The 17,960-nt window shown below is 49.8% G+C and overlaps 1 protein-coding gene across 3 annotated transcripts; it reads right to left on the bottom strand.

Annotated features, from left to right (window-relative positions):
* Positions 1 to 104: 104 nt before the first annotated feature.
* CA6 (carbonic anhydrase 6) lies at positions 105 to 16,771 on the bottom strand. 3 transcript variants are annotated; one of them, XM_042032156.1, is made up of 10 exons: positions 16,436 to 16,771; positions 9,621 to 9,712; positions 8,482 to 8,667; positions 5,034 to 5,182; positions 4,546 to 4,641; positions 3,962 to 4,028; positions 3,341 to 3,498; positions 2,346 to 2,469; positions 1,553 to 1,651; positions 105 to 1,033 (listed from the first exon to the last, which is right to left on the bottom strand). In XM_042032156.1, the coding sequence occupies exons 2-10, from the start codon at positions 9,697 to 9,699 to the stop codon at positions 420 to 422; spliced, it is 1,572 nt and encodes a 523-aa protein (XP_041888090.1). In that variant the 5' UTR covers positions 9,700 to 9,712; positions 16,436 to 16,771; the 3' UTR covers positions 105 to 419. The 3 variants fall into 3 exon arrangements, with proteins under 3 accessions (XP_041888090.1, XP_041888089.1, XP_041888091.1); XM_042032155.1 differs by lacking the exon at positions 9,621 to 9,712; XM_042032157.1 differs by lacking the exons at positions 9,621 to 9,712; positions 16,436 to 16,771 and having other exon boundaries at positions 5,034 to 5,177; positions 8,482 to 8,592.
* Positions 16,772 to 17,960: the final 1,189 nt, after the last annotated feature.

The following is a 17,960-nucleotide window of genomic DNA, read 5'->3' as shown; positions in this document are numbered from 1 at the left end:
CCCCCCTCCTGTGGGATACGACTGCAAGGGAAAGGGGTGGTGAGCTGATGGTGACAAACAGAAGGAAGGACACATGCAGGGAAGATGGTGAGACACAGACTGCATGAAGGATGGGAGAGAAATTTTATTTGAGGAAGTGGCTCCTTTGACCAGAGAGCAGCTCTTTGGCATGAAGAAAGATCCATATATGGGGACCTAAATCAACCCCTCAGCAGGGATGTAACAACCCAGGGTGCTGGACTGTGCCAAATCCTGCAGTTCTTTGCTTCTATCTCACTGATGGAGGCTTTGCTCTCTTGGAAAAACATGCCAGAGCACCAGGAGGTGCTTAGTGAGCCTACACAAAGCAGGAGCAGAAACAAGCAAACAATCTCAGATTTTCTCAGTTTTCCCAACAAAGAAAACCCCAGAGGTTGGGATCAGTGGCAGCTGGTGTCATTGTGCAGAAGCACCCCCCCGAGGAGGGCCATGGGGGTCTGTCCCCAGGCTATGACGTCCCCCTTGAGCTGCCCTGCTTTGCACAGCGCCAGCGCCCGAACCTCTGCGGCGCTGAGGACTCGGCTCCACAGGTTCACCTGCGTCATCCACCCTGCAAAACCATTGGAGAACGTCCCCAGCAGAGTGTCCCTGTCTTTGCCAAGGACCAGTGTCCCCCCAGCCTGGCTCACGTAGCCCTTCTGGACACTCTGTGCTTTGCCAGCTGCCCCGTTGAGCCAGAGGTTGGCCGCTCCCGCCTGGGAGGCCCAGGTCACGCAGTGGTGCAGCCAGTCCTGCGCCCCGTGCTGCAGGGGGAAGCTGAGGAAGTGGCCTCCGATCCAGAGCCCCAGCTCTGCGCCCACGGTCACCAGCAGCTCGTGGTCACTCTCCCCAGTGGAGTAGGACAGGATGGTCTGGCTGCCGGCGGGCTGGGCTCTGCTCCAGAAACACAGGGTGAAGGCTTGGAGGGACACAGCACGGAGGGGATGGACCTCCACAAAGCTCTCAATGTTTTCCACGGGGAAGTAGAAAGCTGGAAAGGTGCTGGATTTCGTACCTGAAATAACCAAAAAGCCAGCAGTTACATTTCCTGTAAATAAGTCCAAATCCTGGAGAATACACCCACGGAACTAAGGGCTGTGTAGTCTGAGCTTTCCAGTTACTGGTGTGTGTTGTGCCAGCAGGGAAGGGGCTGGAAATGATGAAAAGCTGAGCTGAGCTCCCCCACCCAACTGTTTAGGGAAATCACTTTTTTCCCTCCTTCCTCCTCTTTTCTCATGTTGTGTAAAATAGAGAGGATGATTGTTTATCCCGGGGGAACTGTGAGCTGAAATTTTTCACTTGTCTGTAAAAATGGGCTCCCATGTGGCAGGAGAAAGCTGCAGCTGCTGTGGGAGTAGCTGGGTTAGGGCTGGCCCTCATGATACAGGATTTCCATCAGCAGGCCCAGATATGGGACAGAATTCTACCTGTGGGTGTCAGTACCAAACCTGTCAATGATTTAGGCCACCAGGGTCGGCAGGGCACGGGCTCCTCATCCTCACAAGGTAAGCTGGACTCAGCCTGTGTTTCTCACCTGTGTGGCTCAGTCCATTCAGCAGCTCTGTCTTCATGTCTTGGAGCTGCATCTGGATTTGGTCCAGCCTGAGGGTGAACTCCTCTGGATGACACTGGGCTAGAGCAATCAGACAGCTGAACTTACAGAAGCCTGGGGCCTACATGTGGTACATTTTCTAGTCTGAGCAAACCCTTAGTTTTAAAATGCAGCTTCTCTCCTCTGTGTGGTGCCTGGCTGCTCAGCCAGAGCTGTTCCCACACGGTCCAAGCACCAGACACACCTGAGCTGAGGGTCCTGACGTGGTGCCAGGTAGCACCAGCGACCCTGGAGGTGTGTGACACTCAAAAGGCAGGGCTGGCACACACCTTAAACACAGGGTGCCAGCAGGGAGGCACAATGGGGGCACAATGGCCACAGCTGAGGACAACTGGGGGCACAATGGGCACACCTGAGGACAATCAGGAACACAATGGGATCACCTGAGGACAATCAGGAACACAATGGGCAACACCTGAGGACAATCAGGAACACAATGGGCAACACCTGAGGACAATCAGGAACACAATGGGATCACCTGAGGACAATCAGGAACACAATGGGCAACACCTGAGGACACTCAGGAACACAATGGGATCACCTGAGGACAATCAGGAACACAATGGGGACACCTGAGGACACTCAGGAACACAATGGGCACCTCCACCTGAGCAGGGACACTGCTGCTCCCGGGATGGGGGGTTCCAGCACATCCAGCTGAAATCACCTGCAGTTCACCACCTTCCCCAGGTGTGCTGGGTCCTGTGGCCCTTACCCTGGGCGCGGTGGGCTCGGAAGGAGGCCTCCACCACGCGGCCCTGCAGCGGCTGCACGTGCCGGTAGTCGTTGCGCAGGGTGCGGTTGTGCCAGTCCAGCAGGGAGTTCTCCAGGAGCCGGATCTGGGGACAGCACAGGGACACCACAGGGACATCACAGAGGGCTGGGCACAGCAGCAGCTCTGCCTGGAGCTGCAGTGCACATCCTGCAGCTCGGGATGAGGCTGAGCAACTCGTTAGAGAGGAGTCCTCGGGGTCTCTTGCTGAGTAGCAGCGAGGGAAAGGAACAGAACGTGAGGCTCTTATCAGGTAATTCATGATAAAGGAATTTGGCCTGGGGGGAGTTCTGAACACCTGCCTGATGATATGCATGGATGGAGATTTTGCTGCTATTCTGTACCTTTCTCACAAGTGCCTTGCAGCCTTCCCTGCCAAAAAGAGTGTTTCTTTTTCAAAGAGAGCACACTGTGATCCCCCACTACTGTGGTCTCAGTTTTATCTTGTTCTTCTCCTGGAAGAAAATGTTTCTGATGCTTCTTTATTATTTCTTAACTTTAAAGCATTACTTTCAGTGTAAGTCTAGACAAGGAAACCCCCTGAAATACCTTCTAAAATCTGCCAATTATTCTGTAATTATTTTAATGCTATGAATGGCTCTTTTTTGTTTTTTTTTCTTTTCAGGGGGACTCTCTTGCAGTAGTTTTTGCCTTGTTAATTCTCACTGGTCTCTTCCTTTTTTATAGTGCTTCAGAGTGCCTGAGATTAACTGAGCAGAGAGTTTTGTTATCAGTCACCAGACCTCGGGTCACCTGCTACACAGCCTGACCCTGCTGTGATGTAGAATCACAGCCACCGGTAACTCCAGTTGCTCAGGAATCCATCCCAAAAGCTCTGTATGAGAGATGCCCTAAGAGCTCTTCTGTTCCCAAGATCCCTGGAGGACAGAAAAGGAAATGTGTGGAGGGAAGAGAAGCTGGTGACAGCCAGCACTGACCTGTGCATGTGACAGGACAATTGGGGAGTGGAAGATGGTCCAGATGACGCTCTCGGAGCACGGGGGGGTGGTCAGGGAGCCCTGGTACCTGTAGAAGTGTGCAAGGTTTTCTGGCAGCATGGCTTGGACGTCCAGAGAACTGAGCATTGTTGATTGACCTCAAAAGGAAGCAGAGAGATGGTATTAGAAGATAATGGGGAGGGAAGAGAGGTGAAAGTGCTCTCAGAGCTGGGGTTGGCACATCCCCCTGCCCAGAGCACTGGCTCATTAGACCTTTGGTGTAACTGGATGGAGAGGAATGAATGGCCCTTTCTGGATTTGTGGTTTGTCAGTCAGAGATATTTGGGTCCTGGGGATGGTGGCAGCTGCTCTCAGTGCTCTGCCAGTCCCTGGGGGTGCTCCCAGGAGGCATTAATGGGTGTGCAGGCTGCAGGAAGGTGATATTTGGTGCTGCAGTGCATTGCACAGACCTCCAGGATGTATTTATTGCTGCCCTGGGAACCTTCCCCACCGCCCTGGGCTGGGCTGGAGTTGTGCAGGGCTGAGGATGTTCCCAGCCCCAGCGTGTACACACGGGCTGTGAGAGCATCAGGGACAGAGAAGGGCGTTCCCAGCTCTTACCTGCAAACCTGATTCTTGCCAGTTTGGAAATGAACTCGCTGTAGTAGGTGTTCTCAAAGTGCCCATCCTAAACACAGCACAGACACTTGGTCAAAAGGCGTGACCTGCCTGTCCTTCTCACTGCTAATCACCTGGGAGGGGCTAATTGATGAACCGGGAGACCACCACAGATCTCCTGATAGGCCGGGCAATGCAAGGCGTGGTCAGCCCTGTACAGGTTGGGTAGAACAGTGAACAGGACTCTTTTTCACTACTTTTAAATCCACACTGAATCAAGTGTTCCCACTGCAAAACAGAGCAAGGCTTGGGAGGCACAGCAGGGAAACCCCAGCTGCCACACCTGATACTGCTTTATATATATATATATGTATATATAATACTAGTTATGGGGCAGTTTTCTGGGGCTCCCAAGTGGTATTGGCTGGTGCTTGTGAAGCCCAGACGGCCCAGGGGAAGCAGCACAGCTTCCTACAGAGGTGTCAGGCACCATCCCTTGGGACAGCTGTACAAAGGTGGCACGGCTGCTTGTGCCTGAGGGAGGTTTCAGCCAGTGCCCCCTGCCCCCAGCCCGGGGTCACACCTACCGAGTACAGGAAGGCCAGCACAGCCAGCCCCTGGGGCTTGTCTTTGGCTTCCTCAAAGCTTGAGTAGTTAGCAGAGTTGTAGTGGACAATGTGCAGCTGTTGGGAGAGAGAATCTTTTACCGAAAAGTGATGAATGGCTTCTGGGTGCTTTAGAGGAACAGACTGAAGGGACATTCACCACCCAAACTCCTGCTGTTTGTGCCTCCTAGCAGGCCAAAGGGACCTTGGTTTAACAGGTTTGTGGTGACTCTGGGGGAGCAGCTCCAGCTCTGAAGAACATGAGTGCTCTTGCCCTGGCTTTTCTTGGAGCCCTCTGTGCCAGCACCATCAGGCTCAGCCCTCCCACTGCACCAACCACCCACCCTTGTGGGAGCCCTGGTTTCCCCCCGTGCCTCTGCATTGCTTCCTGCAGGCTCTTCCTGCAGCTCCCGGTTTCCCAGCGTGAGAGGCCCAGAGCCCCCTCCCTGCAGCCCCTGTGCCACACGAACCTCGGCGAAGTATCTCATCCCATCGATGGTGTGCTCGGAGCCACTGGTCTCCAGGTCCAGCCCACCCCAGTGCAGGTGCATCTGGACAGCTGTATAGACACCTGGGAGCCCTCTGGAGATGTTCATGGTGGGTGGCAAATCGATCTGAACTGAAAAATAACAGCACTGGAGACAGCAGAGCGTGCAGCCCTGCCCACCCCTGTGGTGGTTCCTGCAGTGCCAGTGGCACCCCTGAAATGAGCAGGCACAGTCACGACCCCAGTATGGGAGGGAAAACACTGAAGTTTAAAGCTGGGTGTGCTTAAAACCTTTCCTGGGCTCAGGCTCGTGCAGCACACCAGGACTGGGCACTCAGCAGTGCCTGCAGACTCCTTCTCCCTGAGCAGCTCTGGGTTTGGCATTAGGCACGAAAGAAAGGCTTTAATGCTCAGCTCTCACACTGCACAGCACATCTTGCACAGATTTGTTAACCACTTCCTTTCCAAGGCAGAAAAGGGGAATAGGAATCAACACAGTGCGTGGCCTCATCTGTCACCATAATTCCCAGTGTTCTGGACTCTGCATTTTTGAGGCCCAGCCATTCTGGGAGAGCCCTGTAGGTTTGAAAAGGCTGTGTCATTGCTTGAAGGATTCATGGAGACAAACCTGTTTTCTTCTCCTTGCCAAGGAGTAGTCACAAACCCTTTGTCTTCTGCTAATTCCCTGCCACAAATCATAGATTATGTTAATAAACCTGGGAGCGAAAGTGGAGAATTGCCTCATCTAAATGGAGGCCCCCAGCATGTCATAAAAACTAGCAACCCTCCTTGCAAAATGCAGCCCAGCACATTATTCATTAGTCATAGTTTGGGTTTCTGAGGAGTTGCTTTTGTTTGTGAACTGTTTATAGACAGACAGGATGAAAGCATGCTTCCTTGTAATATCCCAAAGGGTCTAGAGTGGGAGGGATAAAAAAAATCTACCTTCTTCACAAGTTCCCTGCTGACTGCCTTCCATAATGAGGGTTATTTACTTCAAGCACCTCACCAGGGTTTCTACTTTCTACAAAACACAGCCAGGGAATCGTGTTGTGAGTTTGTAACAAGCTTAAGGCTCCTCTAAGATATTCTAAGCAAATATTTGCTGCAAGCACGAAGGTAAGGAATAGCCTGGTTTGCTGCTACTTTTCACCCATGTGGAGGTGAGTGGCAAGTGTGACTGCTCTGAGCTGGCAGTGCCTCGCTCCTGCTTTGCTCTGGCTCTGCCAGGCGGTGGAGGATTGATGCCATGAAGATTTTTTGCCTTTTCTTTTATACCCCTGTTACACCTTTTTACAACTTCTGTATTCCCAGTGCTTTTTGCCTACATTCTTGGACTTGTTTGTCAAGCTGAGAGACTCAACATTTTAGAAGCTTCGTAGCCAGGGATCAGTGTGCCCCAGAGCCCAAGGTCCTCTCCAGAACATATTCTGTAAACCAAGATAGAACCATCCAGGGGAAGGCTCCTTGGGGAGGGGGGCTCACTTGAGCCTCTCATTGGGGAATCTTTGATAGATCTGCTAATTAGTAACACCTATAATGTTATACCCAATGTTGGGAGACACAGAGACACAGACAGAGACAGACTGGGCGGGGTGCATGTCGATGCATATGACCTGGACGTGTGCACCTAAGGATCCTTAAAATAAATCCCAAGGTAAAATCCCTTTTCCCCTTCTAACCGTGTATGCCTCTTGATTTTAAAACCAGGAAAAGGCATCAGGATGAGCTGGGGCTGTGCAGTGAGAGTGCAGCTGAGCCTTCCCCAGCATTCCTGCTCTGCAGACTGGACTCTGCCCACCCCTGCCCTGCAGGCACAGCGCATACAGCCAGCCTGCCTGCCCAGCTCTGCCCCTGAGGAGGCCGAGTGAACGAGGGGCACACTTCAGGTCCCACTTAAATCTGCCCCTGGAGGAAGATGCACACATGGATGATATTTTAATTTTTCAGAGCTGTGCTTGTCCTCGCTACCAGCTGGAGGACCAACCCTCTTTAAAACGAAAAGAAAGGTCCAAATACAAAAGGTTTTGTTAACCCAAGGCTCTGTGTGTGAGTGTCTGCACCCAGACTCACACCACAGCAAACAGGCCTTAGCAGGTGGGGTTTAGCCTGGTGCTAACACAGCTACAGAGAAAATGAACCTGGTTTCCTGGGTGAGACATTTGGGGTTTGGCTCTGAGAGCCTGTAAGGAGAGTCCTGCTGATAAATCCCTCGCCTGTCCCTTTCAAATCTGCTGAGTGTTTTCCCTGAGAGGTTCTGCTGCCCCGTCCCATCTCACTGAAGCCAATAGAAAACCCCAGCCTGACTCACAGGAGCTGTGAATAGGGACACTCGTTTGTCTTTGTGCTTTAGGAAACTGCCCCGCATCAGAAAATCATTGTTGGGAAGTTAACAAAAGAATGGGCAAATACACACACGCAGTCAAAAAAGCTAAACCTGCAAGAATTAATGTCTAGGCAGGCAGGGCAGTAGTGCTGACAGGAGAGCTTCGAGCTGAACGCTGAGTCTGTGTGGCAACACAAAAGGAGGTACAATTTTCAGGAACACAATCACAACAGTCTTCCTCTGCTGGCACTTTGTCTCACCTCTCCACTGCGCTGCCCTCACACCGTTTTTCTCCCTCCTTGTTACAGAGAGCAAGGGAGAGCTGTTGTGCAGCATTCAAGAGCCGACAGCTTTATGTTCCCAACGCCTTCCCAAAAGCACTCATCCTCTCTCCACTGCAGCCACCAGAAAATTCTCTCATTGCTTATCTGTAGTCCAAAGGCATTATCCCAACAGTACCAGCTGATGAATTATTTAGGCAATGAATTACAGATTGCAGCAGGGGAATCTGGGATCTCCTAAATTGTAAGCCTTGCCCTGAAACTGTGCAGCCAAAGGCCAGGCTTTTAACATGTGCTGTGCTTCAGTTTCCCTTCCTGAGCCCCAAAATACCAATCCTCTGGCTGTGAGGGAGGGATCCTGCTCTGTGTGGTACTCTGGGTGACCTACATCCAACCAAACCTGGGATGCAAAGGTTTCCATTCCTGTCACTTCTTATTAACATACAGGCCAAGAGATGCATTTTTCTGAATGCAGAGGAGTCAGTGTGGCCCAAACACCACTCACTGCTGCAGTCCTGTTGTCTCGTAGCACATTAAAGGAAAGGGTCAATCTAGAATTCTCCAGATGCATTTTATCCCTTTTTCATGTCCAACAGAGAAAACACCTTGCAGAGACCTAACTGCCTTTTATTTGTCTGGTTTATTTACGTATTTCTGGAGAGCTTTCCTGGGCGAGTGAGGAAAACAGCAAACCCAAGAGAGCAGAACAAAGTGAGATGGCAGAGCGAGTTCAAAAAAAGGGCATTGTCTGTGAGTGCATTTCCATAGCTAAGACAAGAGATCTGCTCCTGCAGTGCCCTGAGCCTGACACCCCCCAGCCTTACCAGAGTGGCCATTGTTGGTCATCCTGAACTGGCCCTGCAAGGGCCCATCGTAGCCACCGAGCTCCAGCTGCAGCAGCAGGGGGTTGTACCTCACTTTTCTCCTCTGGATGTCGATTGGAGATTGCTGCTTGCCAGCACAGTCTGGGAAGTGCTGTCCCCAGTGCTCTTCGTCCAGCTCTCCTTCTCCTGGAGGGGAGGCAAGGGAGGTGACAGGGGCGCGGGGGGAAGTGCTGTTAGTCAGGAATCAGAGAACTCTCCTCACCTGCCAGCAGGAAATGCCAATCTAATTATTGTAACACCAGGAACTGCAGCCATGAAAGGTTGCTTTGCCTTCCCCAGAGTGAAAATGCACATTATTGTGTCTGCAGGACAACTGTGCTGCAAAGTAAGAAACCTGCATTGCAGCAGCAGCTCAGTGATGGCTGGAGACTGAACCTCCAGCAGAAGAGGAGCGGTGTTTACATGGAAATGGGGATTTAAACGGGTCCCGACTGCCAGAGGTGTGGAATTGGCTTCTTAACCAGTGTGTGAATAGGATCAGAGCAATAGGCAGGAAGGCTCAGCTTAGGATCAGGAACTGACAGCAATTAGTTATTTTTAACTACAGAGAGAGCAATTGCATTATTGCAACTCTTCAGCAATATCCTTTGTTTTAGCTTAGCCCACTGAAGATCGTAAAAGGATTAACACTTACTTCAGTGAGTTCTGCAAACAACCCCCTGACAAATGAAATTTAGATAAAATTTCCCCCCAAAAATATAAATACCTAAATAAGTACTTCTCAGTGCTCTGTACTGCCTGGGATATGACAATAAAATAAGAAGCAGGCAGTATTTAAAGCTTTTCCTTCCAGGATCACCCAAAGGGCAGCTTTTCTTCTAACACATTCTGAAGGTTTCCCCCATTGTTTGAACCTCGTTGTGCTGCCAACCCTGATAATGTGTCCTAACCACACAAAGGAGTAAAAAGAGGTGACATTGAGGAGAATCACTTTCAAGACACAGAGGCATCAATAAAGTGGAATAAATTAGCTGCTCTGTGATCTCTCGCTAAGGGACAGCCAAGCTGCTTCTGCAGCACAAAAGGGAAGGGAGCCTCTTGAGCAGCAGCAGCCCCAAAGCAGCCCCGTTTTTCGTTACCTTTGTATGTCCAGGGCACCTCGTGGGTGTGGCTGAGAGGCGCCAGGAGCAGGCGGAGCAGGAGCGCTGCCATCAGCATGTCCGTGTTGTACCTGCAGCCAGAGCCCAGGGGAGTGATTGCTGCAGAACACCCTCAGGATGCTGACAACCCCCCACTAAATGCTGATTTACTGCGGGTCTGGCCTTTCCAGCACCTCTCCTGTCCTTCTCCTCGCCCACCCCAGGCAGTAACACCAACGATGCCCGCAGACAATCTGTCCGGCCGGTCAGCTCTGCTGACCCCCTTGGCTGAGCTGGCCCTGCAGAGGGGACGCGTTTCCCCCGATGGCCAAAGCTGATGCCCTCGGGGTCGCTGTCTGACCCCGGCTGCTGCACAGCTCTGCCCGCTTTTCCTGTCCATTCATTCCCCATGAATGGGCTGAAAAGCTGCTCGCTGCAAGTACCGGTGCAGCAGTGCTCTGTAAGCAAAAGTACCCAGCCCGGCTCTCAGACCTGCTTCCCTTTACGCAGAGCAAGGAGCCAAGGCAGAGGGCATTTAGAGGACTGGATTTCAAAAGTGCAGAGCATTCATAATCTTACCAGAAATCGAAACTGTGGACACTTATAAGCTTGTCTGAAAATCAGACTCCTGAGACTGCGTTTAAAAGCACTCCACACCCCTGAGCCTTAGCATTCAACTTTCAGCACCTTCCCTCATCACTGAAAATCCAGTTTTGAATGGGAGAGATTTGCAACCTTTGAAAAACTCAGAGCTCTCAAAAACCATTTAGACTTGAAAGATACAGGCACCATACAAGAGACTGAAACCCTGATGGCTTTTCAAAAAACATACAGGAATGCAAATAAAAACAAGCAGGTGACAGGTGTCTAAATGCTCTTGTGGACTTCTGTATCTCTTCAGACACTTGGTTTCCTTAAAAATGTGTCCCAAGCAAATACTTGTCTATGGTCCAGTAAAAGTCCTTCAGCAGAACAGGGAACAGACCACGGATTCTCTGCCTGCCTTTTTGTATCCTGTCACCAGGCAAATGCCATTCCCTTTGAAAAACCTCCTCCTCCCTCCAGGAATGACACACTGCTGCCAGCCCTTTCTTCCCAGCCGTGGCCCCCAGCTCCTAAACCCACGGTTCCAAAACAAAAGGGGAGCAGAAATCTCCCCAGGAATGGAATTTTTACCTTCTATGGAAAAGAACTAGCGATTCCAACAAAAGCAGCATAGCTTGGCTGTTGGTTTTAGGTGTCAGGCAGCAATATTAAACACAAGGCGAGGCAGCTCAGATCAGTGATAATCTCCTCAACACTTCTGTTTGCAGTGTGCCTGCCTCTTGTTATAAAATTGGCAATTATTTTCAGGAACAAGGTGATTTTCAGTCACTCAGCGAGGTGACTCAGGTGAGTCTAGGGGTGAGGGTCAGTTGAGCTGCACAGAAGGGTCCCAAGCCCAGACCTGGTGTGGCAGTTTGGGGCAGTTTGGGGCAGTTTGGGGCAGTTTGGGTGGCAGTTTGGGCAGGACAGGCCCCGAGATGCTGCAGCACAGGCAGTTGGGGGCAGTGAGGTGGGTGAGGAAAGATTTTTCTGCCTCCCTGAGTATGAACCACCCTCCATTCACTTCTTTCTTCACAGTTGGTACCTGGGGCACAACTGCCCCAGGTGCCCCATCCCTGGGAGTGTCCAAGGACAGGTTGGACAGCACTTGGAACAACTGGGGATAGTGGAAGGTGTTCCTGCCCATGGTGGGGGGTTGGAACAAGCTGCTCCTCAGGATCCCCTTCCAACCCAAGCCATTCTATGAATAATAACAGCAATTCAACACTAAGAGCCACAGGTGAGCTACAGGTGCCATGGGAACTCAGGTTTCTGTGCTGCAGAACAGAAGCAGGTCTTCTACTCAAAATTTTGTTCTTTGCAAGTGAATTGTTAACATTAAAAGGCCTTTCCTGGTTTGCTGTTGGTGCAGTGCCTATTTAATCTTTGGGAACTGGTGCAATATTGAGCTGATTAACCAAACGTGTTTTTTCCCCTCTCTCCTCCAAAGAAGTCATTTATTCTGACGGTTGCACTGAACTGTGTATGGACCAAACTAAGCAAACATGCCCTGCAATGCACTTCTTAATCCTTGTGTATCCAGTTGTGTAAATAGGCTTTGAAATTAGCTGAGGGTGAAATTTTGGGGGTTTATACCTCTTTGCACTTCAGGATTCCACACAGCAGCACAGGAGGGCGTGAAGAGTCAGGCACAGGAGCTGACCTCTGCTTGGAGCACCTCTCCTGTCACCTGCCTGTGAGGGCACCAGGGAGTGGAAATGGATGTCACACGGTGACAAGCTGCTTCCCTTGCCTGTGCTTTATTGATCAGCCAGCCCAGTCTGCACAAAGGACTTGAACTAAAGCCCATTCGGGAATGTACCAGTGCCAGGAAACTGGAGATGACAGTGAATTAATTTTTAATGGAGCTTTTGCAACATTTGTGACATTTCACTTGACATCAGCAGGAGCTGTGGGTGCTCAGCACATCCAAACCCCACATCTCTGGTAGCTCAAATTATTGTCTTTAAAGTCCCTTCTAACCCAAACCATTCTGTGATTCTATGAAGGCAGCAGTCTGTGGAAAGGATTTACTAAGGGCACAAAGCATGAATTTGTTTTGGGGTTAGGACAGAACAATAATTCTAATTAAGTGATTTAAATGTATTTGGATATTAAGCTTCTAACTACAAGCTGAATATTATGGAAGTCCTTCTCCCATATAACGTATTGCCCACGTCCACCACTGGTTACTGGATCTTGGAGCTTTTTTAATGTATGTGGTGTTAAATCTGGCTGGCCTGAGGCTTGTCTTGGTCAGCTCTTTTGCTACCTGGATATAATTGCTAGAGAGAAATATGGACAAAGTGCCTGGGAACTCCATGCCTGAGGTGAACTGGGGGTTCACAGGTGAAGACTGTAACAGGACTCATCTCTGCGCTGAGATTTAGCCAGTGATAAAATCTGATGCTGTATATATCAGCCATGAATATTCTTGGCATGATTTCTTCCCAAGGGCAGGGAACTTTCACACAGACTCCAGCCTTCCCCCTCCCGCCTCGACTGCAGTAGGAAATAAGCCTTTTATCCCACATCATTGGCTTCCATGCACTTCACTTTTATCTCTACAGTTTTCCCTGACTCTTTGCCATCTTTTAAATCCTGCTTCTCCCAGGCTATTCTCTCTGTCCTCGCTGGCCTAAAGCTCAGCTCAAGTCTGACATTCTGAGTATTGGTGGCCACATTAAAACCTTGACAGGGCATTGAAGTAGCTGGCTCAAACCTCAGTGCTCCTTTGACCCAGAACTTGAAAGGGTTAACTCCTCTGCCTCTGAATCAGCAGGAATTCGGGCAGGGCTTGCAGTAAGAGCTGCATCACTCCCCAGACCAGCAAACATTTGACCAGGAACAGGCTGTTTGAAGTGAGATGGACAGAGTACCTTCAGTCAGGCTATCCAGGTTTTTCTAAGTGAGTCTAAAACCTCCTCAAACAGAGCCCTCTCTGCTGAGGTTGTGCTGGATGAGTGAAAGTATCCAGAGCCTACACAAGTTTTATGAAAGACAAAGATCAGCCAGTGCTGGCAGGCCCAGACCCCTGAGGAAAGCTGACAATAGCTGTGCAGATTGAAACATGAGATTCTTTTATTCAACAATTCCTGTAATGTTTCTACATCTTATTTCCAAAACTGGCCCTCTTTTCTTTGAAATTTTGCCCATGTTTTTTTTTTTCCCCCCTTTTTGCCCCTGGTTTTCAAGTACGTACAGAGATCACAGAGGTAGAAAAGCGCTGGAATTCATTTCTCCAGTTCACACAATCCCTTTAGACCTCCTTCATCTTATATAATATTTTGATGTATTTGACTAAATTTAATCATAGAATCACAGAATGGTTGGGTTTGGAAGGCACCTTAAAGAACATCTAGTCCAACCCTCTGCCATGGGCAGGGACACCTTCTTACTTTCTTCTGATACAAATTCAGACACCTTTATTGATTCTGCTGAAGCTTTGTGGTAGAAATGGGCTTTGAGGCAGTCAGAGACGGACACCAGAGATCTACACCAGTGCTCCTAAAGGCAGGATTTGCCCATTTGAAAGCAGAGAGGTTTCCTCTGTGAATTCCATTTCACGGTCTAACAGATCTCAGCATTAGCTACCTGCAGTTCATTGTCAACCTAAATTTTCTTTTGCTCAATTTCAGCCAATTACTCTTAGTTATAGCTATAACCCTTGGATTATCTTAAAATAGTGTTCTGTTTTTAATGTTCACATCACTTCTGGGGTGGTTATCACCTCGCTGTACCGTGGGCAGGAGCAGCCTTTCAGTGCCATTTCCCCAAGGTGGAGGAAAGGACAATGTGATGCTATAAAAATGAGAGAACACGGTCAAATAATCCCCCTTCATTTCCATTTCCAGGAAACGTCAATACAGCTCTTGTAATGCCTCTTTAGAGCTGCTCTACAGACTTTGCTGAAAGGGATTTCACGTTCTGGATCTCTGCTTGAGACTTTGGAAGAAAGCAAAGCATGAAGGGAGGATTAGGAAGGGGGAGGCCAAACTTCCCACTGCATTGAGTGTGAGGATTGAAGGAGCTGTGTCGAGAGAGGGTCTCAGAGAAATGTTTCCATCATCCCAGGGCTCTGTGCTGTGCACTGCATGGGATAGAGGAGGAATGACTCTGTGACAAAGCAGCTTGGCAGCGTGTGCCAATACCTGTTCACGGTGCTATTGGTGAATTACACCTATCTGCACTGCTCCCCTTAAAAGTGTTCAGTTTGCTCCTGATCTCCCGGTGTAATGGCAGGCAGAGGAAGCACAATTGCTGCTCAATCTCTCTGAAAATCAACATCAGCAGTGCACAGAGGAGAAGACCCCAAGCCCCTTAACAAACAAACAGTGCACAGAACAAGGAAAGGCTCTGGAAACTGCTGCTGCCCATTGCTGGGTAAGCACTTTTCCTTTCTGCATTGTGTGTTGAGCAGCTGTGACATCCAGTGGCCAAACACAATACGGTTGGGTCTGGTACAGACCTCTTCATACATGGTAACAATAACAGAGCCCTTCCATGGCACTTTTCATCTTCAAAAAGCTGTATAAGCACGAATTCATTAACCCCTGCACAGCTCAGCAGGGCAGAGCAATGCAGTGATCCCAAGAGAGGGGGACACCACTCTCCAAGCTCTCCAAAGACATGGCAATCAGCCCTCCAGGGAGAGAAGAGCCTGCTACAGGACCAGAGTGCAGGACCTTCACCCCCCAGGGCAAAGAGCAGCTGCTGAGAGATAAGGGATCAGAAAGGTGCAGCTCACTCAGCACCTGATGAAGAGGCCACACCTGAGGAATAGGTTGTGCTTGTTTTCCCAAGAGAAAAAAAATCCATGGTAAAAGAGGGGAAAAGATGGGGAAAGCTGAGATTACAGCAGGACCAGAGAGGCTTTGGAAGAGATCCTTTGTCAGAGGCCTGGCCTGAGGAAAAAGCTTCTGCAGAGATTTTCTGAAAATATCAGAGGACTTTGCTGATAGATGTGGAAGATAGGGAAGGCAGCACAAGTGTGGATTGGGATTAAGAAATGCAGTGGTAGAATCAAAATGTGACTGTAAGGAGATGCTACCTGAAACTTCCTTTCTAGCCCACGCAGGAAACCAGCCTTGCCAGAGAAGCTGTGTTCTGTATGGGTACCTTTGGTGCCAACCCAGGCATGCCTGTTCCTCTTGATCATAAAAGCAGAGTTCAGTGAGATGCATTCAGAGATCCAAACTGAGGACAGATGCACCCAGTTTCAGTGACCAAGAAACCGGTCCCTGCTCTCCTGAGCTCATCACTGCCCCAGCGTTTGCTTGCTCAGCTCTGCAGTGTTTTCTTCTGCAGGCAAGGTCACTGCAGGGACCTTCAGAAGGAGCAAAGTGCCCCCAGTGCCTCCTCTCCCAGCACCTCATCACCACTGCCTTCTGAGCAGCTAAAAGTGATGATGAGAGCTAAAAGTGTTTCCCATGAGAATGAGGTTGAATTTCAAGACAGGAAGACAACATGAAGGAAATTTAAATCCTACTGTCTGTGCTGTACCTGTTCTGTGGCAAGAGAATCCTGCTTGATAACTCTTGTGCTTTACATAAGTATTTTGCACTCATTAAGGAAACAAATGAGTTGTTATTGGACTACTTTTCTTTTTTTTGGTTTTTTGGTTTTTTTTGGTTTTTTTTGGTTTTTTTCAGGTTATCATTCAAAAAAACTCCAACCCTAAACACCAAATACTATTTCTTAATGGCTAATCGATTCCTATTGGTTTCCTTCCAAATGACCATTCCCCACACCCTGAAAATGGATGTAGTAGTTGTATATGTAGGTTAGCATTTACAGGAGTAAAGAATATTCTGCCTGGTACCACCTGAGTGTCTCACACAGCCCTCGTGTACTTGTGAAGGCTGAGGAAGGACCCACACTGCACACAAACCTGTGTCCACACTAACCAGTATGGACTAGCCAGTCCTTCTCCAAAGCCCTGGGAGAAGACAGGATAATGAAGAGACGTGCTGGAAGTTAAGAGCATTAAGCAAGCCATGAGGTCTGTCACCTCCAGCTGTTTCACTATTCATGTGCCTAAAGCCCATGTGCCTCATTGCAGGGTGAAGCTGTGAGACAAAGGCATGGCAGAAAATGAGATGAAAAGTGAGAGAGAAGGATGTAAAGTCAAGTCTGAGGAGGTTCTGAATGCCTGGAAGAAAACATCTTAAACAGTCACTCCACAATTTAATAGATACCCAGAAAGAGCATTAGTCAGACTCTGCCATTACCTTTCCAATGAGCGTTCCTTAAAAACACCAGGATCTGCAGGGTCAATGAAGAGCAGAAATCTGAGGGACAGAGTGCTGACTTCTGCATCCGATGGCTTCCCTCCGGAGATCCCACCCGGACTGGAGTGAGGTGCAGAGCTTGGTTCCCTGAGATGCAGAGCTGCCCTCCCAAAGGAACCTGATCAGAACACAAACAGGCTGGCACTTGCCGAAGTGTCGGATGGAGCGGGCGAGGGAGGTGCACACGCAGCCACCCAGACACATCTTCAGGTGTTCTGGGAGGCACTGGGGAGAAAGAGAAGTCCCTGAGCATTCAGGAAGTGCTTTCAAGGTGCTCTGAGAGCTCACGCCCTGGAATGCGCCCTGCACTGCTGATGGTTATTAACACTTTAATGCATCGCAAACAAGTCCTGATCTGTGGTGGTTCTGCTCCTACCTTGGCACCCTCAGCTGCCTGAACCAGTGATTTCACACTCTGCAAAGCTCAGGAGGCTCCTGCCCAGCTGCTCTAAACAGGGCAGGGAAAGGCTGGCCTGCTCGGCTTCTGTGCTCAGCAGCGTGTTGCAAGCAAACAAAAAATTGACATTTATCACACTTCCAATTTTACCTGTAAAGCACAAGGAATGCCAGGCCTTGCAGTGGAGGGATCTTGCTGGTGAGAGTCGTCCTCCATTTCTGGCTGGTGGATGCCTGTGAGCCAGGTCTGTGTCGGTGGTTTTTCCCCACCTGCTCCATCAGCAGTTCCTCTGCTGTGTTAGTGTTCCTGAGTGGGCTGTCGAATGGGAGCACAGGCTTCATGTGTCCCCAAACTCTCTGTCCCCAGTGTCCACCCATTAGCCATACAAGGCCACTTCCAAACCACGAAATATTTTAAGAGTGTACTGAGTATTTGATAAAGCTCGGATTCCCAAAGAAACCCATGCTTCCTAGATATCCCATAGCCGTGGGGATGCTCTTTAAAGGAAGACAAAAATCAGGCAGGATACATGACTGAGCAGTGGCATTTTTAACATCAGCTTTGAGTTTAATTTTAACACGTACGGCACAGTGCAGTTTTAAATCTGCTGATCCAGGAAAAAATTATACCAACACCTGAACAGTGCCAGGCTTGTGCTCATGGATGCCTGACCACCGCTGTCTGCAGCTACCGCAGCCCCGGTGCCTGCAGCTGTGTCTCCACGGGGACTCGGGGCCACTGGAGCGCACGGGACCCCTGGCACAGCGTCCGTGGCTCCTGCCAGGATGGGGAATGCAGGCTCTCAGCTCTCAGCTCATTGCTCACCCTCCAGCCAAGGAAATTTGTGCTGCCTCTGTGGTCGCAAGGGAAGGAGAGCCCAGGCAGGGGACAAGCCCTAAACCCTTCCTCACAAGCTCCGAATTCTTTCTCGCAAGGCTGGTCTCCTAGGGTCAGTTCTCCCCCACAGCTTGGGTTTGGTTGAATGGGAATAGGGCAAGAGCTCAGTGCTCCAGGCAGGGGCTTTGCTTTACACCCATTTCTGCCCCCCCACCGAGCTAATGATGACCT

Source organism: Corvus kubaryi, unplaced genomic scaffold, assembly GCF_017639235.1.
Source record: "Corvus kubaryi isolate FWS band 111438036 unplaced genomic scaffold, C.kubaryi_AGA036_p1.0 37352, whole genome shotgun sequence".
NCBI lineage: Eukaryota > Metazoa > Chordata > Aves > Passeriformes > Corvidae > Corvus > Corvus kubaryi.
Note: the sequence above shows the minus strand (reverse complement) of the source record. Positions and strands in the feature narration are given on the sequence as shown.